Genomic DNA, 18,224 nt, shown 5'->3' with positions numbered 1-18,224 from the left:
AATGAAAGAATTCATTTTTGTGTGTTGACATTTCTACCTCATATGCTCACTTCAGTATTTTTGCACGAGTCATAATTTACACATAAATATTACACAGTGCATAGACATTCTCATTGGGCAGCATAATGATATTTTTACTCTGTCATTTCTTTAGGGTGGTTGAGTATTCGTTAGACCTGCAGAACATCAATCTCACTGCAATCAGAACTGTTAGGGTACTTCGTCCTTTGAAAGCCATCAACCGAGTGCCAAGTAAGTGCTTGTGTACAGCTGCATGTTAGTGTTGTTTACGTAATTTAATGCAATTTCATTAATGCATTTCACCCTGTGCAAAAATTTTTTCTGGGGTAGTGGTGGCCTTGCGGCAAAGGAAGTGGACTTGTTACCAGAAGCTTGTGGCTTGAAATCCACTATCAAGTATTCAAATAACTTTTTCACACATTGTAGTGAACCTTGAAGTTTTATGGCACAACATAGCCATGACTTACATTAACAGGCACAAAAAGAAAGATGCACTTGGTATTTATATGTATTTTGAAGAAGAGAAACTAACTACTAATTTTTGGGTAGTTAGTTTTTTTTAAAGTTGTCCCCAAAATAAGACTGATATTTTTCAGGAAGAGACTTTGTAATCATGTACAATCACACAAATAATCATAATTAAAAAGTGAAACTGGCAATAACCTAATTTGATTTCAGAAAAATTTGATGCTATGATATTGGTCCATCTGTGAGGCCTGTTTGACTCCAGGCTGAGACTGAGAATCCAGGAGGGTATGGACATTCGAAGTAGGCTGCAAAGAAGGATGGCTAGTCCAGTCTGGTCTAGTCCAGGTCAAAAAGAACAGAGACCATACCTTACTCCCCTGGGAGGAGAGCAGTGTGAATCCTAAATAAGGCTGCACAGAATTTATAGTTGCAAATACCAAACTCTAGCATATAAAGAACCTATCTGAAACAGCAACCTACTAAAAAAGGGCCCAAGGACTTAAAGTTTACAAGGTGGAGTTCTGGAAAAGACACCAAACTGCCTACAGTGGTATATGCCTTTGCTCAGTAGCTGGAAGGGCCCTGTCAAAAGTAATGCTGTCCCGCCTCATGAAATACATCACTGAGAATATTATAGAGACACAATATGGCTTCATACTCAGGACATGATCTTTGTCCGTCAAATCCAGGAGAAGTGTCGGGAACAAAGCCCTTTATAATATATTCAACCATGGACCTCACTTTGTGTCTTTTGTGTATCACTCTCTGGGTTTTGGCTTGACACTCAAACAACATAGTTTATGATCCAAGAGACTCTCCCATCTCCCTATCAAAGGAACCCCACTGAAGGCTGTTCAGCACTTTTGCTCCCTCGACACCATTCTAGTACCCAATTGCCTAGTTGATGATGACATCCAAAAGCATCAACCAGACCACCTCTGCCTTTAGGCAGGCTGCATACCCATGTTTTTGAGAACTACCATCTATGAATCTTAAAAAAGTAGCAGTTCTGCCAAGCAGTGTGCCTCTCTACAGTGGTGGCCTGTTGGGGCAGTGGCGGCCTAATGATTAAGGAAGCGGCCCCGTAATCAGAAGGTTGCCGTTCGAATCCCCAGCCGCCAAGTTGCCACTGAGAGAAGCACCGCCCCTACACACATTTCGTTGTGTGCACTGTGTGCTGTGCTGCAGTGTATCACAATGACAATCACTTCACTTTCACTTCACATTATTATACAGTTTGGAATCTATAGAATACACATGAAACAGCTTGAAGTCTTCCTCATGAGAAACCTGAAACGAATTCTTGATATCATCTAAGTGGACTGCATCCACACTGATATCCTCCTACAGTCCCTGACAAAAGTCTTGTACAAATTGACCTCAAGTGCTGCTGAAATATATTTCTAATCAAGATAATTTATTCCCAACAGCTTTTGTAATAATGTGTCAGTGCAAAATGAAACTGTCAAAAGGTATTCAAATATTCAAAGCTTGGTAAAACCCAGTGTGTTATGACGTGTTGTCACCTTGTCATATGAGCTTCACCTGTGACTAATAATAGATCAATTAGGTCTCAGGTGTGTATAAAAAGAACCCCAGTACACTAAACCTTCACATCAACTGCAACTAGACCTCTGAAAACATGCCTAAGATTCAGCCTGAGACTAAAGTGTTGATTATCAAGAGGCTGAAGACTAGATCCACTGCTGATGTGGCAGAAACCTTCAAAAAAAAAAGATTTGAAGAGACTGGAGATGTTTTTGACAAGCCCAGATCAGGCAGACCCCACAAGACAACTGCTCGAGAGAACCGTTTGTTGGGTCAAAAATCCAAGGCCAGCCCATTTCCACTGCAGCAGAGCTCCACAAGACCTGGTCACCTGAAGTCCCTGTGTCAACCTGAACAGTTTGTTGGATTCTGTCTCGAAATGGTCAAATCAGTGCCCAGAAGCAGCACTAAACAAAAAAAACAATTGTTAAAAGGGTGGATGCTGGAAAAGTGGCCGAAGGTGGATTTTTCAGACGAATCTTCTGTTGAATTACACCACAGTTGGAGTCCGCATGGATCCGAGAAAACAGTGAAGTTCGGTGGCGGAAAAATCATGGTATGGGGTTACATCCAGTATGGGGTGTGTGAGAGATCTGCAGGGTGGAAGGCAACATCAATAGTCTGAAATACCAAGAAATCCTAGCTACCTTTTATATTCCCAACCATAAAAGAGGACAAATTCTGCAGCAGGATGGTGCTCCATCACATACTTCCATCTCCACATGAAAGTTCCTCAAGGCGAAGAAGATCAAGATGGCCAGGATTGGCCAGCCCAGTCACCAGACATGAACATCATTGAGCATGTGTGGGGTAGGATGAAAGAGGAAGCATGGAAGACATAACCAAAGAATATTGATGAACTCTGGGAGGCATGCAAGACTGCTTTCTTTCTTGACGACTTCATCAATAAATAGTTTGAATCCTTGGCAAACCACCAACAAGGTAAACGTGCAAGGGTAAAAAGAGTTAAAAATGTAATTAAAAGTTTCTAGGGGAATTGAGTCCAGAAGTGATTGAGAGTTAGAGTGAAAGTGCTGGAGTGTATTAGAGTTCAATACTATGAATTCAATACTATGAATTGTTGTGGTTGTTGAGAGCTCAAATCGCCTGCTGGTAGAAGCTCCTCCTCATTCTCTCTGTGTTGGATTTCAGGGAGCGGAAGCGCTTCCCTGATTGCAGCACAGAGAAGAGTCCATTGCTGGGGTGGCTGAGGTCCTTCACGATCTTCCTGGCACTAGTCCTGCACCGTTTGTTGTAGATTAATTGAAGGTCAGGGAGTTTGGTACGGATGATACGTTCGGCTGATTGAATCACCCTCTTTAGGGCTCGCATGTCCTGGTGCTGTTCCCAAACCAGGTTGAGATGTTTCCCTTCAGGATGCTCTCTATTGTACAGGAGTAGAAGTTCCTGAGCACCTTGGAAGGCAGTCTGAAGTCTCTCAGGGGTCTGAGGTGGTAGAGACAATGCCGGGCCTTTGGCAGGACCTTGACAAGTCCTGCGTGATGTGAACACAGAGGTAACGGAAGCTGTCCACTCTCTCCACTGGGCTCCTGTTGATGACTGGGGTCTGGTTGGTCCTCTCCTGTTTGGTACTAAAGTCAACTATTAACTCCTTTGTCTTGCTGACATTGGAGATTGGAGGTGGAAATTGTTCTTCTGGCACCAGTTCACCAGATTTCCAATCTCCTCCATGTAGGCCATCTCGTCGTTGTCAGAGATCAGGCCCACCACAACAGTGTTGTCAGCAAACTAGATGATGGTGGTGGAGTTTGTAGTGGCTGCACAGTCGTATGTGTACAAAGAGTGCAGCAGGGGGCTCAGAACACAGCCCTGGGGGGCACCAGTGCTGAGGGTGATGGAAGCTGAGACATGTCCACCCATCCTTACTGCCTGTGGTCTCCCAGTTAGGAAGTTGGAGATCCACTGACAGAGAGATGAGCTACTGAGATTGAGATAGGTTGAATATCTCTGTAAACACAGGTGCTAGCTGGTCTACGCAGGCTCTGAGGATTCTCCAAGAGATGCCGTCTGGTCCTGCTGCTTTCCTTGTGTTCACTCTCCTGAAGGCTCTCCTCACGTCATGCTCAGTAATGACGGGTGGTTTTATCCACCCACGGCTTCTGATTTGGAAATGTTCTGATGATCGTTTTCTGCATGGTATTGTCTGTTAGTTTCCCTATGAAGCTCACAACCGCTTCCGTATATTCGCTGAGGCCTCCGGAACTATTACGAAACATGGATCAGTCTGCGTCATCCAGTGCGTCCTAAACAGCGGCCACCGATTGGTCCGTTCAGCGTGCCAGCTCCCTCTGAACTGGAACTTCCTGTTTGAGCCTTTGTTTGTAATTACGCATGAGGAAGATGGCGGCATGGTCGGATTTCCAAACGGTGAATGAGATTGTATACGTCCTTAACTGTCGTTGTCACGGGTGGGTTGGACATGGCGGTGAAGGAGGATGCATTCGCACGATTTCACACGACAGGGGTTTAATACAAAATACACGAGACAAGGGAACATAAACACGCACAATGACCCGACGGCGAACAGACACGAACAGGAAAGCTTTATACAATTATATAAATATACACCAGATGAACACGAACAGGGAACACAGGACGAACATGAAACTCCGGTCCGAACTACAGATGCGGAGTCACCCCTGCCGGTCCGGATCATGACAGTACTCCCCCCTCAAAGGCACTTCCACCTGGGAGTGCCCCACAAAACGGTCCATAAAAGGGGGGAGAAGTCCATAAGGACGAGTGGCGGCTGTCCTGCACCGGCGGCGTCAGGCCCGGGCCAAAGCACGGCTTGTCCGTGGGGGACCGACATCCTGATCGCTGTCCACAGGCACCGTCACTCCGGTCAGTCCAGTCACGCCCCGCTGGAAAGTTCGCCGCCTCCCTCGTCTCGGTTAACGCCGGGAGCACCTGAACTGCGCGACCGGTCTTCTCGACCCCACAGTAGCTTTTGTAGGCCATCGAGGTCCGGTACTCCCCCGCCTCCGGAATCGCCAGGGGGAACATGGACAGCGTGACAGATCATCTCGACCCCACGGTAGCTTTCGTAGGCCGTCGAGAGTCTGTCACGCTTGGGGAACCGATAAAAACATGATATGGATCATGGCAGTGAACTGGCGATTACCGGAGGTGCGTTGCTGGAATCCGGACGAGACGGTGGCGTCGGGGGACGTCCATACATGGATCGTGGATCTGTGGGGCAGACGTCCTCCCGACCAACCATGGCTCCCTGGATCTCAGCGGGGCGTAGATCGGCTGCGTCCACATGGTCGGGTCATTCTGTTACAGGTGGGTGAAGGAGGACGCATTCGCACGATTTCACAGGACAGGGGTTTAACACAAAATAACGAGACAAGGGCGAACAGACACGAACAGGATAGCTTTATACAATTATATAAATATACACCAGGTGAACACGATCAGGGAACATTACACAGGACAAACGGATCCGGAGTCACCCCTGCCGGTCCGGATCATGACAGTCGTGAAACAATGGTCTAATGTCCTTTCGCCCCTGGTGGGTTGGTGACGTGCTGGTGGAAGTTTGCCGCTGTGCGTTTGAGGCTGGCATTATTAAAATCCCCTGCACAATAGGCGCAGTGTCCCGGTGCTGTATCTGGTGCTGTGTGAGCACCTCATGCAGCTCACATAAGGCAGTGTCCATGTCCACTTTCAGTGGAATGTAAGCGGCGCTGATGATGAAGGAAGGTAAAAAGGACAACATTTGATGGACAATTGTTCAGGTTCGGTTACACCAGCTGTTGTTTACTATCAAGCACACGCCGCTGTCATACAATATAATAAATTTGGATCTCACAGCACCACTACTTTATTTGCTGACATATTTTTGTGTTTGCAGTAAATTTGTTCAATTTCTGTATAGGCAACAAAATTTTGTTTGCCAACATTTGACCTTTCTGTCTTGATAAATCTTTTTTTCACGACTGTCAGGTGTTTCTAAAAAATAGAAAAGCGACAAGACTTTTGTCAGGGACTGTAGATGTTTAGTCCACCAGCATATAAGGAATCTCATGAGTGCCTCAAGTCCATATTTAGATAGGTCCCTTCAGGAAAGGTAGGAATCTAGACTTTGTTTACTGCTTGTTTATATGTTCAGTTGTAGGATTGTGTAGGACTAACTGGGGTCACTTGGAACCTTTATTGATGAATTGGACTCTCTACTCAGCAGTTTTCCCATAAATACTCTTTTAATTATCCTTGGTGACTTCAACCTTCCACTATACAAACTCCAATCGTCTTGCTTTCTTCCCCTTCACCTTGGCCAACAGCAGACTCTCTTCCACACTTTTATTAAAATTTTAAATATATTGAATATTCTGTAGAATGTAGAAGGGTTATGGTCATCTTTCAAAAAATAAATAAATAAATAGACAAACCTGTGAAAGCTCGTCAATGTTGCCTGATTGCTTTCTGATTGTTAACAAGCTTGAGTTTTATTCCTTAAATTGGATAAAAGATTTTTCTAAATCAATGCAACATACATGTCCAACATACATGTCCATTTTATTCATTAGTAACAGGCATAGCACAGGTAGTCAAAGCAAAAGGGATGTTCAGGAGTTCAAACTGTGAGAACAAATTGGCAGGCAGAATCCAAATACTGTTTAGAGTGTTTTACAGTCTATTTCTGTGGGATATTACTGGGAGCATTTCTTTACTTGCTGTAGTCTCTGGTTATGTTTTTTCATTGATGTTTTCAAAATGAATTGCATACAATACACAATAATTAAAAAATATGTAGAATTTTTCATGTTTAATTTTAGGATAATTGTATTAAAATATTAAGCTGTTTGTATATGAATATTCTAATTAATTATTAGAAGAATTATATACAGTTAAAAAGAGTACAATGATGACATTTTAACAAAACAATATAAAAATATATTTCTGTGTGGGGTCTGACCTACAACTCTTTTGGGTGTGCATTTATGTTTTTTTAAATGGAGACAAGTAACCATGTTCACAACGCACCAGATTAATCAATATTTTTCAGCTCCAATCAACCTTCAGCCAACCATACATTTTGCCCAGATACTTAATGGGATTGTCCTTGATGTATTGGATGATCTTGCTTTGTTGGCACAGCTTGTACTTTTTAAAAATGTTCCTTGTTGATTTCCTTGACTTGAATGTCATCCTAGCCCACATAACCATTTCATCAAGCTTAGAACCCATCATGCCTTCACATGGAGAGATGTTGCGTCTGGGTGAGCTGTTTTAGGTAACAGCTGATCATACAGGGATGAGGTCATGGGGAATTGATCCAAAAGTACAGCCAGATGACTGTCAGGTTGTCTTTGACCAGACTTCATATATCATCTGGCATCCTGTAAAGCCTGGGATCCCTTCCTTTTTCAATTGTGTGAAAGTACCAAGAAGAAGACACTCCAGTAAGAGTAGGAATCAAAACCCTGTTCCGATTTAAGTGCTTGTCATTGTGATACAACTGCAGCACAGCACACGGTGACACAACGAAATGTGTCCTCTGCTTTTAACCATCACCCTTAGTGAGCAGTGGGCAGCCATGACAGGCGCCCGGGGAGTAGTGTTTGGGGACGATTACAGGACCATTACTGATTATAGGGCACAGGAATTCAATGCACAGGAATTGTTTACTGCCAATGTTATCGATTCCTCTATTCTTTTGCGTCACACTCTGTGACTCGAAATATCATGGAGCAGAGAAAGAAGTCCAAGGCACATTTTACCAATTTTACCAATTTCTGGGTAGTTACCAAGGGGTAGATTTTTTTTATCATGGTTACACTGTGTCTTCTTTAGGAATGCCTTCACAACCTCAGGACCCCCAGAAGTCTTGATCCCTTAAGTTTATAACATTCCATCTTTCCTTGGTAGCCTATTTCTTGGTGTCAGACAGTTTTGGTCATTTAATTGTGTCCTTTATGGGTTCAGCCTGTGCTATGGCATCTGTGGGGGTAATGCTATGGATTATGGGTGACAGGGGTGTGAAGAAATCTATCCGCTGAACCAATGAATATTGTAAAAATGTCACGATTGGGTGCAGCTGGAAATGCACCTGGCACCAATCTGCTTGACAGCAAGGCTCCAGCCATGGACAGATGTGAGATAGAAGTGGACATGGCTGGAGCTTTGTTATAAACAGCCAATTGGGGCTGTGACATTTTATGTGGACTGTGCAACTTACGTGTATAGTTGTTTTCCGTGCTGGCAATCGCCACATGTCTGCAGGTTTGTTTCTATTAGTTCCTTTGTTGTTTTCCCATGTTTTGGCCCTCGTGCCTGTTGTGTTTGTGTGTTAATAAATCATTGTTTGCAGTATGTCCCTCCTCCGCGCTTCATTCCCCCGCCAGCTCGTGGTTGTGACAGAAAATATACAATGTATTTACTTTCTACGCTGATTATCATATTGTGCTGTTTATATGAGTGTTTAAATTCATTTGTCATTTTGAACCATTTAACAGGAACCCAACTGGGAACAATTTTTTTTAGTTTAGTAAATAATAATTGTTAGTACAAATGTATGGGTAAAACAGGACTGTGAAAATAATCATCTAGCAGAAAACATTAATTGTTTTTAAGGTATTTGGGGAACATTGAATGCTCTTGTGTGCTACAGGTATGCGTATCCTGGTAAACCTGCTGCTGGACACACTGCCTATGTTGGGCAATGTCTTGTTGCTCTGTTTCTTTGTGTTCTTCATCTTTGGCATTATTGGAGTGCAGCTCTGGGCGGGTCTGCTGCGTAATCGCTGCTATCCTGAAGAAAACTTCACCCTGTGAGTTATACTTTCCCAATCCCTATTTTATCAACAAGCATCATCTCACTATCATATTTCATAATAAAGTACTATATTTTCCTAGGCAGATCCATTATTAACAGACTGGTTAAACCAATGACAGACATTTATAGACTGATTTTAGCACAGCACACAATGCTTTGCGTATTGTGCACTGAAAGAGATGGTATTCATAGAAAGTGTTACCCAAAGCTTTTTTATGGAAAAAGTTGAAGAATTTATTTTTTATACTATTTCAGTTCCACAAGCATTCAACTTCCAAAGCCTTACTACCAAATGAATGAGGATGATGAGCGGCCATTTATCTGCTCACTGCCGGTAGACAATGGAATCATGTCATGCCAGGATGTACCAGCGAGGAGAGTAGGTGGTCGGGAATGCTGCCTGGAAAAGGAGGAGGACCTTGGCTTTAGCCTTGAACCCATAGCCAATGGTAGCGCCAATGGGCGGGGCCTATGTGTCAACTGGAACCAGTATTACACCCGGTGCCACACTGGCTACCGCAACCCACACAAGGGTGCCATCAACTTTGACAACATCGGATATGCCTGGATTGTCATCTTCCAGGTAAAGGCCAACCCAGAGGGATTGCGAGATTGAATTCAGGCCCGGTGTTCTGTTATTAATTCAGATCTTGTAGATATGTAATAGTTTCCACAGTATTTTTTAGTAATTGATATGAATTTATTCATTTTAAATGGTTCTGTGTCTTTATGTGTCTATGCCTTTTTGAGTATTTAGGTGATTACACTGGAAGGCTGGGTCGAGATCATGTATTATGTGATGGATGCTCACTCCTTCTACAATTTCATCTACTTCATTCTGCTCATCATTGTAAGTGACACATGTCCTGTGATAATAAGTATTTAGAGTCACAGATGTGGGGCGCACTAGTGGCTGGTGATGCTGTGGTTTGGGGGCTCTGGGTGTGGAGCACACCAGAGGAGCAGTGTGGGCTGCGACTACAATAGGCCATGTGGTGAGTGCGGGCAGGACCAACCTCAGAATACTGAAACTGGAAGGCAGCTGGCTTTAAACAGACTTTAAATGGACTTAGTGCTTGGGTCGGTTTGGAGTCGGATTCAGTGTCAGTCTTGGAAATCTTTGTTGGGGACAGAAGAAAACTTTGTTAAATCAGGATCTAAAATGTAAGGCAGGCAAGGGTAATCCATGAGAGTAGCAGTCGGTATGAGGGAGGGTCAATCCAAGATAACTCTTGTAAAGAAGTGAAGTTAGTTCACAGTGAATGAGTTCACTGTGTTATTGCTTATCTACTGCCATTTTATGTTGTTTTCTGTCTTCTTCGCATTTTTCCTCTGGGTTGCTGGATCTGTTGTGGCACCCCCTGGTTGCCCGGTGGTGTGATGGCAGTCGTGACAACTTTTTTTTGACATAAAGAATGATCATTGAGTTCTGAGCATGCCTTTGCTCCTGTAATAAGTCAACAGGACACATCTGGAGGACTGGAGCAGCTAGTAAATGAGATTAAAGTTGTCTCAGGGGCAGTGGTGGCCTAGTGGTTAAGGAAACAGCCACGTAATCAGAAGGCTGCCGGTTCGAATCCCAATCCGCCAAGTTGCCAGTGAGGAGCCACTGAGCAAAGCACCGTTCCCACACACTGCTCCCCGGGCAACTGCCATGGCTGCCCACTGCTCACTAAGGGTGATGGGTTAAAAGCATGTGCTGTGTTGCAGTGTATCACAATGATGATCACTTCACTTCAATTTACTTATGAATCTCTGCTGCTATTCTATATCAGTGAATATAGTTTGAAATCCTTGCGATTTTTTCATAGCCGTTGACATAATTGTTGCAGAAAGTCAAATGGTCTATGACTGTATACTGAGAGGTCATTAACAGCTTGAAGATTGTAAATTGACTGCATTCTAAATTAAGCAGTTGTGTTGTCTCTGCAGAACATGGCAGCCCTGCAGGTGGGGAAGAAAGTGCATATATTAAAATATAAAAATAGCCAATAGTTTGAGAGTTTATATGGTCATCTCAAAGCGTGATGGCCAGAGCCTGTTGACTGCCATGCCTTCGTGCATGGCCTCCAGCCCATGATGGAGGTGTCAGTAGTCACAGTCTTCCTCATGGACCCATTGGCACAACTTGTAATCCACACCATTGTAAACATATTTCCTGTGATCGGATTAAATTCCTATATGAAAATATGTGTCCTGCAGGTACACTAATGAGCAAAAAAGGTCCTTATGACTGAGCATTTTGAATCCTATGTGCATTTGAGCATTTTGAATATGGAGTGTTTTAGGTGTTTGTTGACATGCAATGCCACAATGGGACCTTTGGCTCGACACATTTAGAACGATTCAGTGAGAAGGGCTTTGATACCGCTATCCTCCACAGAAGTCCACCAATATTCATGGGGAAGAGTGGACTTGCAGCAGCTGATATAGGGGAGGCAGGGCTCCTGGTAAGCAGCTGCCATTGGTCCATCTGGGACAGACCTGGTGTCATTGGTGCTTCCGCGATTGGTCAGGCCATAGTGAGATACCGAGCGAATGTAGAAGAGCAAAGCAGTGTTTTCAAAATGGGCAAAATCAGGATGATCACAGAGTATAATAGGATTGTATATACAGGAGAATTGTTCCCTGAGCTTTGTACCACCCCAGGACTACTCCAGATCACCTTGATGAATCCAATCTGGATAAAAGAACGGTTATTTCTTATTTAACTCTCTCCAGTGTACAAAGCAGCCAGATGGTTTCTGAATAAGAAAAGATGTAGTGAAATTGGCAGGATTGAAAGGGTGATTAAAAATGAACACAGTGCATATTACAGAAGCTGAAGACCAAATTGCTACCAGTTACTAGGGTTACAGAGAAATCAGATAACTACAATAAAAGTGTCTATTAAAGAGCTTGTACTAGATCAGGGTGGCCAACCTGTTCAGCATTAATAAAAAAACAAAACATAAATGTAAAGAGCCATTTAACATGTGATGATCTGCATGAAGCTCCTGAGCTACAGGTTCACCACCTTTGCATTAGATGACTTGGAATTCCCAGGATGCCATTGAATACATCTGGTGGGTCTTCTGCTGGAGAATAAGGGCACTGATGTGTACTTTTTGGAATAAAATGGAACCCTGAGGAGCTTGGTGAAAATGACTTATTCCTGTTGAAATGTTTTGTCACTGGGTGAAGCACAAGCACGTACACAGACAGGAGAATTACGATGACCCTACAGCAACATGAAACAGTATTCATACATTTATAACCATACATTTATACATGTTTAACATACACAAATCAGGAGCACAACATCGACACTAAAGAAAGAATCATCTGATATGGCATAGATCAACATGTATTTTCTGTATGATTTGAAGGCTGGCTGCTGGGAAAATTAGGCAACATGCTGTGATCATTCATACTCATATCTATAGGCTACCACATATATTTATAATACTTGCACTGTAAAGATTAAATTAATGCTAAGTTAGGCTTAGATTAATATGTTGGCTTTAAAAACGTAAACCATTACTTACACGGAAACAGCTATGTTCTTCTACAAAGGTTATGCTTGTGTGGGTGGACAAACTGAGCTCCATAGTTAGGCTCTTTTTAGAGATGTCTTGATGTGTTTAAAGTGGGTGGATGGATGCGGAGGGTGAAGGGTTGGTGGGGATTTCAGTCTGGAGAATACATCCATTTATTTTGCAAGCCAGACCCTGTGCTCTTTACTGTTGGCATTGGTACAAATGGTACTTCATGTGAATATGAATGTCCATAGAAAAAGTCCAACATTTTAACATACATAATTAAAAACAAACATAATTAAAGTGCAAACCCTCCCAGAACCAAAAGAGAGTTTACTGAAGTGTCTAGAAAAAAATGACAGAGAACGTTTCTAACGTAACTGAAATAATACGTTGAAGTGGTGGTTTCCTTGAAACTGAGACAGCGCCTTGATTGGATAATGATATACAGAGCAACATCAACTTCTGTCGCAGTGATACCATTCAATAGAAACCCCCGTGGACGAACCCCCTGGTTAGTAGGTGGTTGAATTATAATATAATAATTTGCTCATTTTTTTATTTGTTTAACATTGAAATCCTCCCACAGACCTGAACAGAAATTAGTTTCTCCATATAAATGTGTGATTACATGAACACATGGGTCAAAGAGACTTGGTCACAGTAACTAATGTCCTGAGACACTGAATTATTTTTGTTACTTTCATTGATAAGCCCTGTCACATAACTAACCAAATACTGTAAAAACCAATCAAATACCGTAAAAACAAATTAACAGTGGGGCTCATGACTAGCCTCCATCATAATCATCGCTCCTTTTCCTCCCTCAGGTGGGCTCTTTTTTCATGATCAACCTGTGCCTGGTGGTGATTGCCACACAGTTCTCAGAGACAAAGCAACGGGAGCACCAGCTGATGCAGGAGCAGCGGGCGCGGTGCTTGTCCTCCAGCACCCTGGCCTCACTGGCAGAGCCGGGTGACTGCTACGAAGAACTCTTCCAGCTGGTGTGCCATGTGCTGCGGAAAACCCGCCGCCGCTCAGCTGCTCTCTACCATGCTCTGAGGAGCTATTCCAGGAGCAAGGATCATGATGCGGTGGCTGTGGGCTGGAGTGGCACTGTAGAAAGGGTCAGTGGTATTGGGAGAAACAGGATACAGACACAATATCAAGGTGAGGGCAGATGAAGGGTGTTTAGTTCCTGAATAGAACCAATTCTATATTTAATGAACAATTTCAATAATTTTTTTCTTTTCAGTGTCTCATTGTAGCCATAGCACATCCTCTGCTGAAACATGCCCACATTGCCTCAAGGCTTTGCTGGTTAGTGATGGGGTGGCAGATGCTCCAGCCAGTGGGGAGGCAGGAGATGGTGATGTGGAAAACAGGGAAGGCTCCCAGTCAGCAAGTGACTTGAAGAAAGATGGCAGGACATTAAAGGGCAGTTGCATGAAGCTTTGGACAGAGATACGCATCAAGTTGTGGGGAATTGTTGAGAGCAAATACTTCAACCGAGGCATCATGATAGCAATTCTTATCAATTCCATTAGCATGGGGATTGAACACCATGAACAGGTAATCCCTTCTTTGTAATTATCATCACATTAACTATGCAATTTGATGGTGTGTTTCTCATCTGTCAAATGCCTCAAGTAACAAGTGATTAAAAAACAAGAGGGCAAACAATTATACAGCTAGGAAAGGAGAGAGGCAGTGGAGTGAAAAGTAAAGCAGTTTACCTCTGAAGCACAATCATACTTGTAGTTCAGATGTAGCAGTGGCCAGACATCTCTCCCATAATCAAAATACCAAGATGATCTCAAACTAGTCACTTTTTTGTAGTGCTGCACAATTAATCTAATCAAAATCGTAATCGCAATTACATGAACGCAAAAAGCTGTGATTTAAATGATTAGTACATGGATTGGATCTGCAACATATCCGATCCATTCTCTCATTCTCTCAAAGTTTGCGAGCTGACTGAGTCTCACTTCAGTCGGATGTGACGTGTTTGGTCACATGACTCGATTCGGTTCAATGGGGACCTCAGGCTGGACAATTGTTTTGGAAATATTTGGCCATTATAAAATCCCATTTTATAAGTCTTAACCTTAGCTAAGCCCGCAAAGCTATGTATCCCTGTGTTCAAGTCAGCCTCCAAACAACATTTTGGTTAAACGTAAGAACTAACCTAGTGAATTAGTTATGATTATATGGCTCTTTTCAGGAAAGAGAGTGGAATATTGGTGGAGAGAGCAGATTCAAACATTTGGTCTTAAAAATGGTCAGGCCTGGGGTAGAAGGTGCATGTGGAGACATGTCAGAACATAGGGATGATGCAGGAGATTTGGGCCAGCGGTATGTTGATGCTTGGAGTTGAGCAGTGAATGAGAAAGAGTTTAGGAGACCGCTCGGGTGATGGCGACTGTGTGTAGCAGAAGAGTCAAAGGTTACCATGACGTAGCTATAGTGAAAGGAGGCGGGCAGTAGAATAGTCTTTGGGCAAATATCTGCAACAGCAATGGCAGATAATTCTGAGGGCTAGGCTGAATCATTGTCAGGGGATCGAGCGGGCCGAGGGGTGCTGACAGGCAAATCCAAGGAATCGTAAAGAGTAACAGGTGGTCGTTGTGGAGCTTTGTCAATCAGAATAAGGCTGCCAGCAATAAGGGGATAAACCATTTACATTTGCAGCATTTATCAGATGCCCTTATCCCGAGTGACTTACAATCAGTATTTACAACTGCTTCCACAACTGCTTCCAGTTTGTCATCCCAATGGGTGGCTGCACGCTCCCTATAACAAGCGGTAACAAGCAGAGATAAGGACATGACGAAAGTCTGCCGTTTTGGGGTCTGTAGCTTTAAATGCTAATGAGGAGGAGAGAGGTAGGATGAGGAGGAGAGTGGCCTATAGTCATGTCTCAGGGTTGGAGCAGGAATGAGGTGCTGAAGTAAGACAACATTTTGATACACAAAAGGGATTTATTCACAAACAAGACCGCCATGAGGGTCAAACAGAACAGAAAAACAAGGCATGAGACTAAGTCGCCTGGAATAAAAAGACAAAACACAAGGCTAGGGTAGATGTCCACATTAATGGGGTGGTAGTACACATGGGGTTGTAGTAGCATAGTGGGTAACACATTCGCCAATGAACCAGAAGATCCAGGTTCAAATCCCATGTACTATCATTGTGTCCCTGAGCAAGACACTGTCCCTGAAACTACTGATTGTAAGTTGCTCTGGATAAGGGAGTCTGATAAATTCCGTAAATGTTATTTAAATGTAATGCAGATGGGCAGATAAAGCATGAGAAATGGGAGGGAACCTTTCCCCTTATGATAAGGGGAGAAATTCCAGATCCGACTGTCTAAGCTGCCAGTCTCTGAATGGCAAAGCAGAATGGCCTAAGCATTCTTTACACCTATCACCATTTCTAACCATGAAGGACCATAGAAAGGCTAAGGGAACTTGTATTAATGTTAAATAATTTCACTGTCACGGCCATTTGGCATGGCGAGGCAGGTGAACAGAGATGATGAGAAGACTTGACGAAGAAGAAGGACGCATTTGCACAACGTCACGAAACCCGGAACTTAATCTTGTGAAGAACAGGACAGGGGAGACATCCGATAACATGGTGAACATGTAACATAAAAAAGACCCGACAGTGAACAGAAACAAACAGGGCAGCTTTATACAATAAGACACAGGTGAACTCGATTAGGGAACATTACACATGACAAACATGAAACCCCTTCCGGACCGGGTCATGATATTCACAAATTAAAATTTTCATGATACGGACCTTTTAAACTTCCAAGGTCTTCGTTGTCTCCCATGTATCATTCTAATTCCTCTGTTGAACCATAATATTAGAGGAAAGAATGAACATATTATTTAACTTAATGAGTGAGAGAGCATAAATTCCCTGCAACTGTAAATTTCCTAAATTATTTTGCAGCTTTTTACTTTCAGCTTTCCTTATGTGGCCAAAGTGTTGAGGTGTTATATATTCTAACAAGAAGCATGTTTAAACCAATGTGTTTTTCCCACTTATGTCTTGCATTGTGAAGATTTTATGCTGCATTTTACCTTTGTCTGAACCTTGAGTTTTGTTTCATTGACTGTCTTTTTCGCCCTGTGTTTTTTCCCTCCTAGTCATTGTCTAGTCTCATCATCACAAGGTTTGTTTGTCATGTGACTGAAGTAGTCAACAAAAGCTGCATCCATTAGATCCAACAAAGGTTAAACTCACTTGGTATGAATTTTTTTGTCAACCAAAATCACACAACATACATAATTCACTGTCCCTGGTCCTTACCTGTGTTGTGCACAGATTCTCCAGTATTTCTTTAGCTGTCTGTGTTGATGAATGGCTTTGTGATATAATTACATATGTATAACAGACTTTTTCATAAATGGTCTTTATTCTGCAGCCAGAGGAGCTGACCAACATTCTTGAGATCTGTAATATTGTCTTCACCAGCATGTTTGCTTTGGAGATGATCCTTAAGATCACAGCCTTCGGCTGCTTCAACTATCTTCGCAACCCCTACAACATTTTTGATGGCATCATAGTTGTTATCAGGTAGGTCTTTAAAATCGAACTTTAGGGTAAAATGTTATGTTAAATTTCATTGTAGCCATTTTTTTTTCGTATTCTGTTTGTATTTCCGTATCCAGTGTGTGTGAGATCATAGGGCAGTCTGAAGGTGGTCTGTCTATACTGAGGACATTCAGGCTGTTGAGGGTGCTGAAACTGGTTCGCTTCATGCCGGCTCTCCGTCGGCAGTTGGTAGTTCTCATGAAGACCATGGACAATGTGGCCACTTTCTGTATGCTGCTTATGCTCTTCATCTTTATATTTAGGTGTGTTACTCACATTGTGCATTGTGCTCACATATGTAACAGTATGAGAACACTGGAAAATAAATGTCACTTGCCATATGTTAAAATTTGATTCAACAGATGATTATAATGGTTGCTTGTTTAATTGTAGTATTCTAGGTATGCATATATTTGGCTGTAAATTCAGTCAAAAAACTGAGACAGGCGACACAGTTCCCGACAGGAAGAACTTTGACTCCCTGCTGTGGGCCATAGTTACAGTATTTCAGGTTGGTGATTTTTAATAGTTTTAATTGATGCATTGGTTTTAATAGCATGTGCAATTCTATATTAGTCTCCTGTTATAAGGTGTTTAGTGGTTTGTGTCCATATGTGTGTGTAGATCCTGACTCAAGAGGACTGGAATGTAGTGCTGTACAATGGCATGGCCTCCACCTCTCCCTTGGCAGCTCTTTACTTTGTTGCTCTCATGACCTTTGGGAACTATGTCCTCTTCAATCTGCTGGTGGCTATTTTGGTTGAGGGTTTTCAAGCAGAGGTACGAAGTGTTGAGTTGACAGAAATCTCTTCTATCACTTTTGTGCCATATTAGAAATGGTAAATGTCCACATTTCACTTTAGCATCTTTAAACACTGCTTTCTGTGTCTTTTCTTTGACCTGCCTCTGAAGGGGGATGCAAACTGCTCCTATTCAGATGATGACGAGTCCTCATCCAACTTTGAGGAAATTGAGAAGTGCAGGGACTCTTTCCAGCTCTCTGGTACAACTGCTAATGATTTCCAGTGCATTTATTTTCTTTTTTAATGACACTGAGATGTGTCATTCACTGCTCAGTCACTAATGATCCATAACCACTTAATCTATATAAGGGCAGGTTGCAGGGCAACCGATGGCCATACACACACACACACACACACACTGTGTGGCCCTTGCTCAGCCTGTTGGTAAAATACAGCAAAACAACCGGGAAAATGACTGAACGGTGTTTTCAGATTTGTTTTTGTTTCACACTA

The 18,224-nt window shown here is 42.7% G+C and overlaps 1 protein-coding gene across 4 annotated transcripts in view; it reads left to right on the top strand.

Annotated features, from left to right (window-relative positions):
• The window catches only part of LOC114786789 (voltage-dependent T-type calcium channel subunit alpha-1I-like), a 57,926-nt gene that overhangs the window by 19,893 nt on the left and 19,809 nt on the right, over nt 1–18,224 (top strand). For all 4 annotated transcript variants that reach the window (XM_028974245.1, XM_028974244.1, XM_028974247.1 and 1 more), the window contains 11 exons: nt 155–252; nt 8,678–8,837; nt 9,098–9,425; nt 9,600–9,692; nt 13,191–13,530; nt 13,616–13,932; nt 16,799–16,950; nt 17,046–17,231; nt 17,362–17,479; nt 17,593–17,748; nt 17,881–17,971. In XM_028974245.1, the coding sequence (XP_028830078.1) occupies nt 155–252; nt 8,678–8,837; nt 9,098–9,425; nt 9,600–9,692; nt 13,191–13,530; nt 13,616–13,932; nt 16,799–16,950; nt 17,046–17,231; nt 17,362–17,479; nt 17,593–17,748; nt 17,881–17,971 (2,039 nt within the window). The remainder of the gene's footprint in view (nt 1–154; nt 253–8,677; nt 8,838–9,097; nt 9,426–9,599; nt 9,693–13,190; nt 13,531–13,615; nt 13,933–16,798; nt 16,951–17,045; nt 17,232–17,361; nt 17,480–17,592; nt 17,749–17,880; nt 17,972–18,224) is intronic.

Source organism: Denticeps clupeoides, chromosome 3 (genome assembly GCF_900700375.1).
Source record: "Denticeps clupeoides chromosome 3, fDenClu1.1, whole genome shotgun sequence".
NCBI lineage: Eukaryota > Metazoa > Chordata > Actinopteri > Clupeiformes > Denticipitidae > Denticeps > Denticeps clupeoides.
The sequence above is the reverse complement of the archived record's forward strand: the minus strand, read 5'-3'. Positions and strand labels throughout refer to the sequence as shown.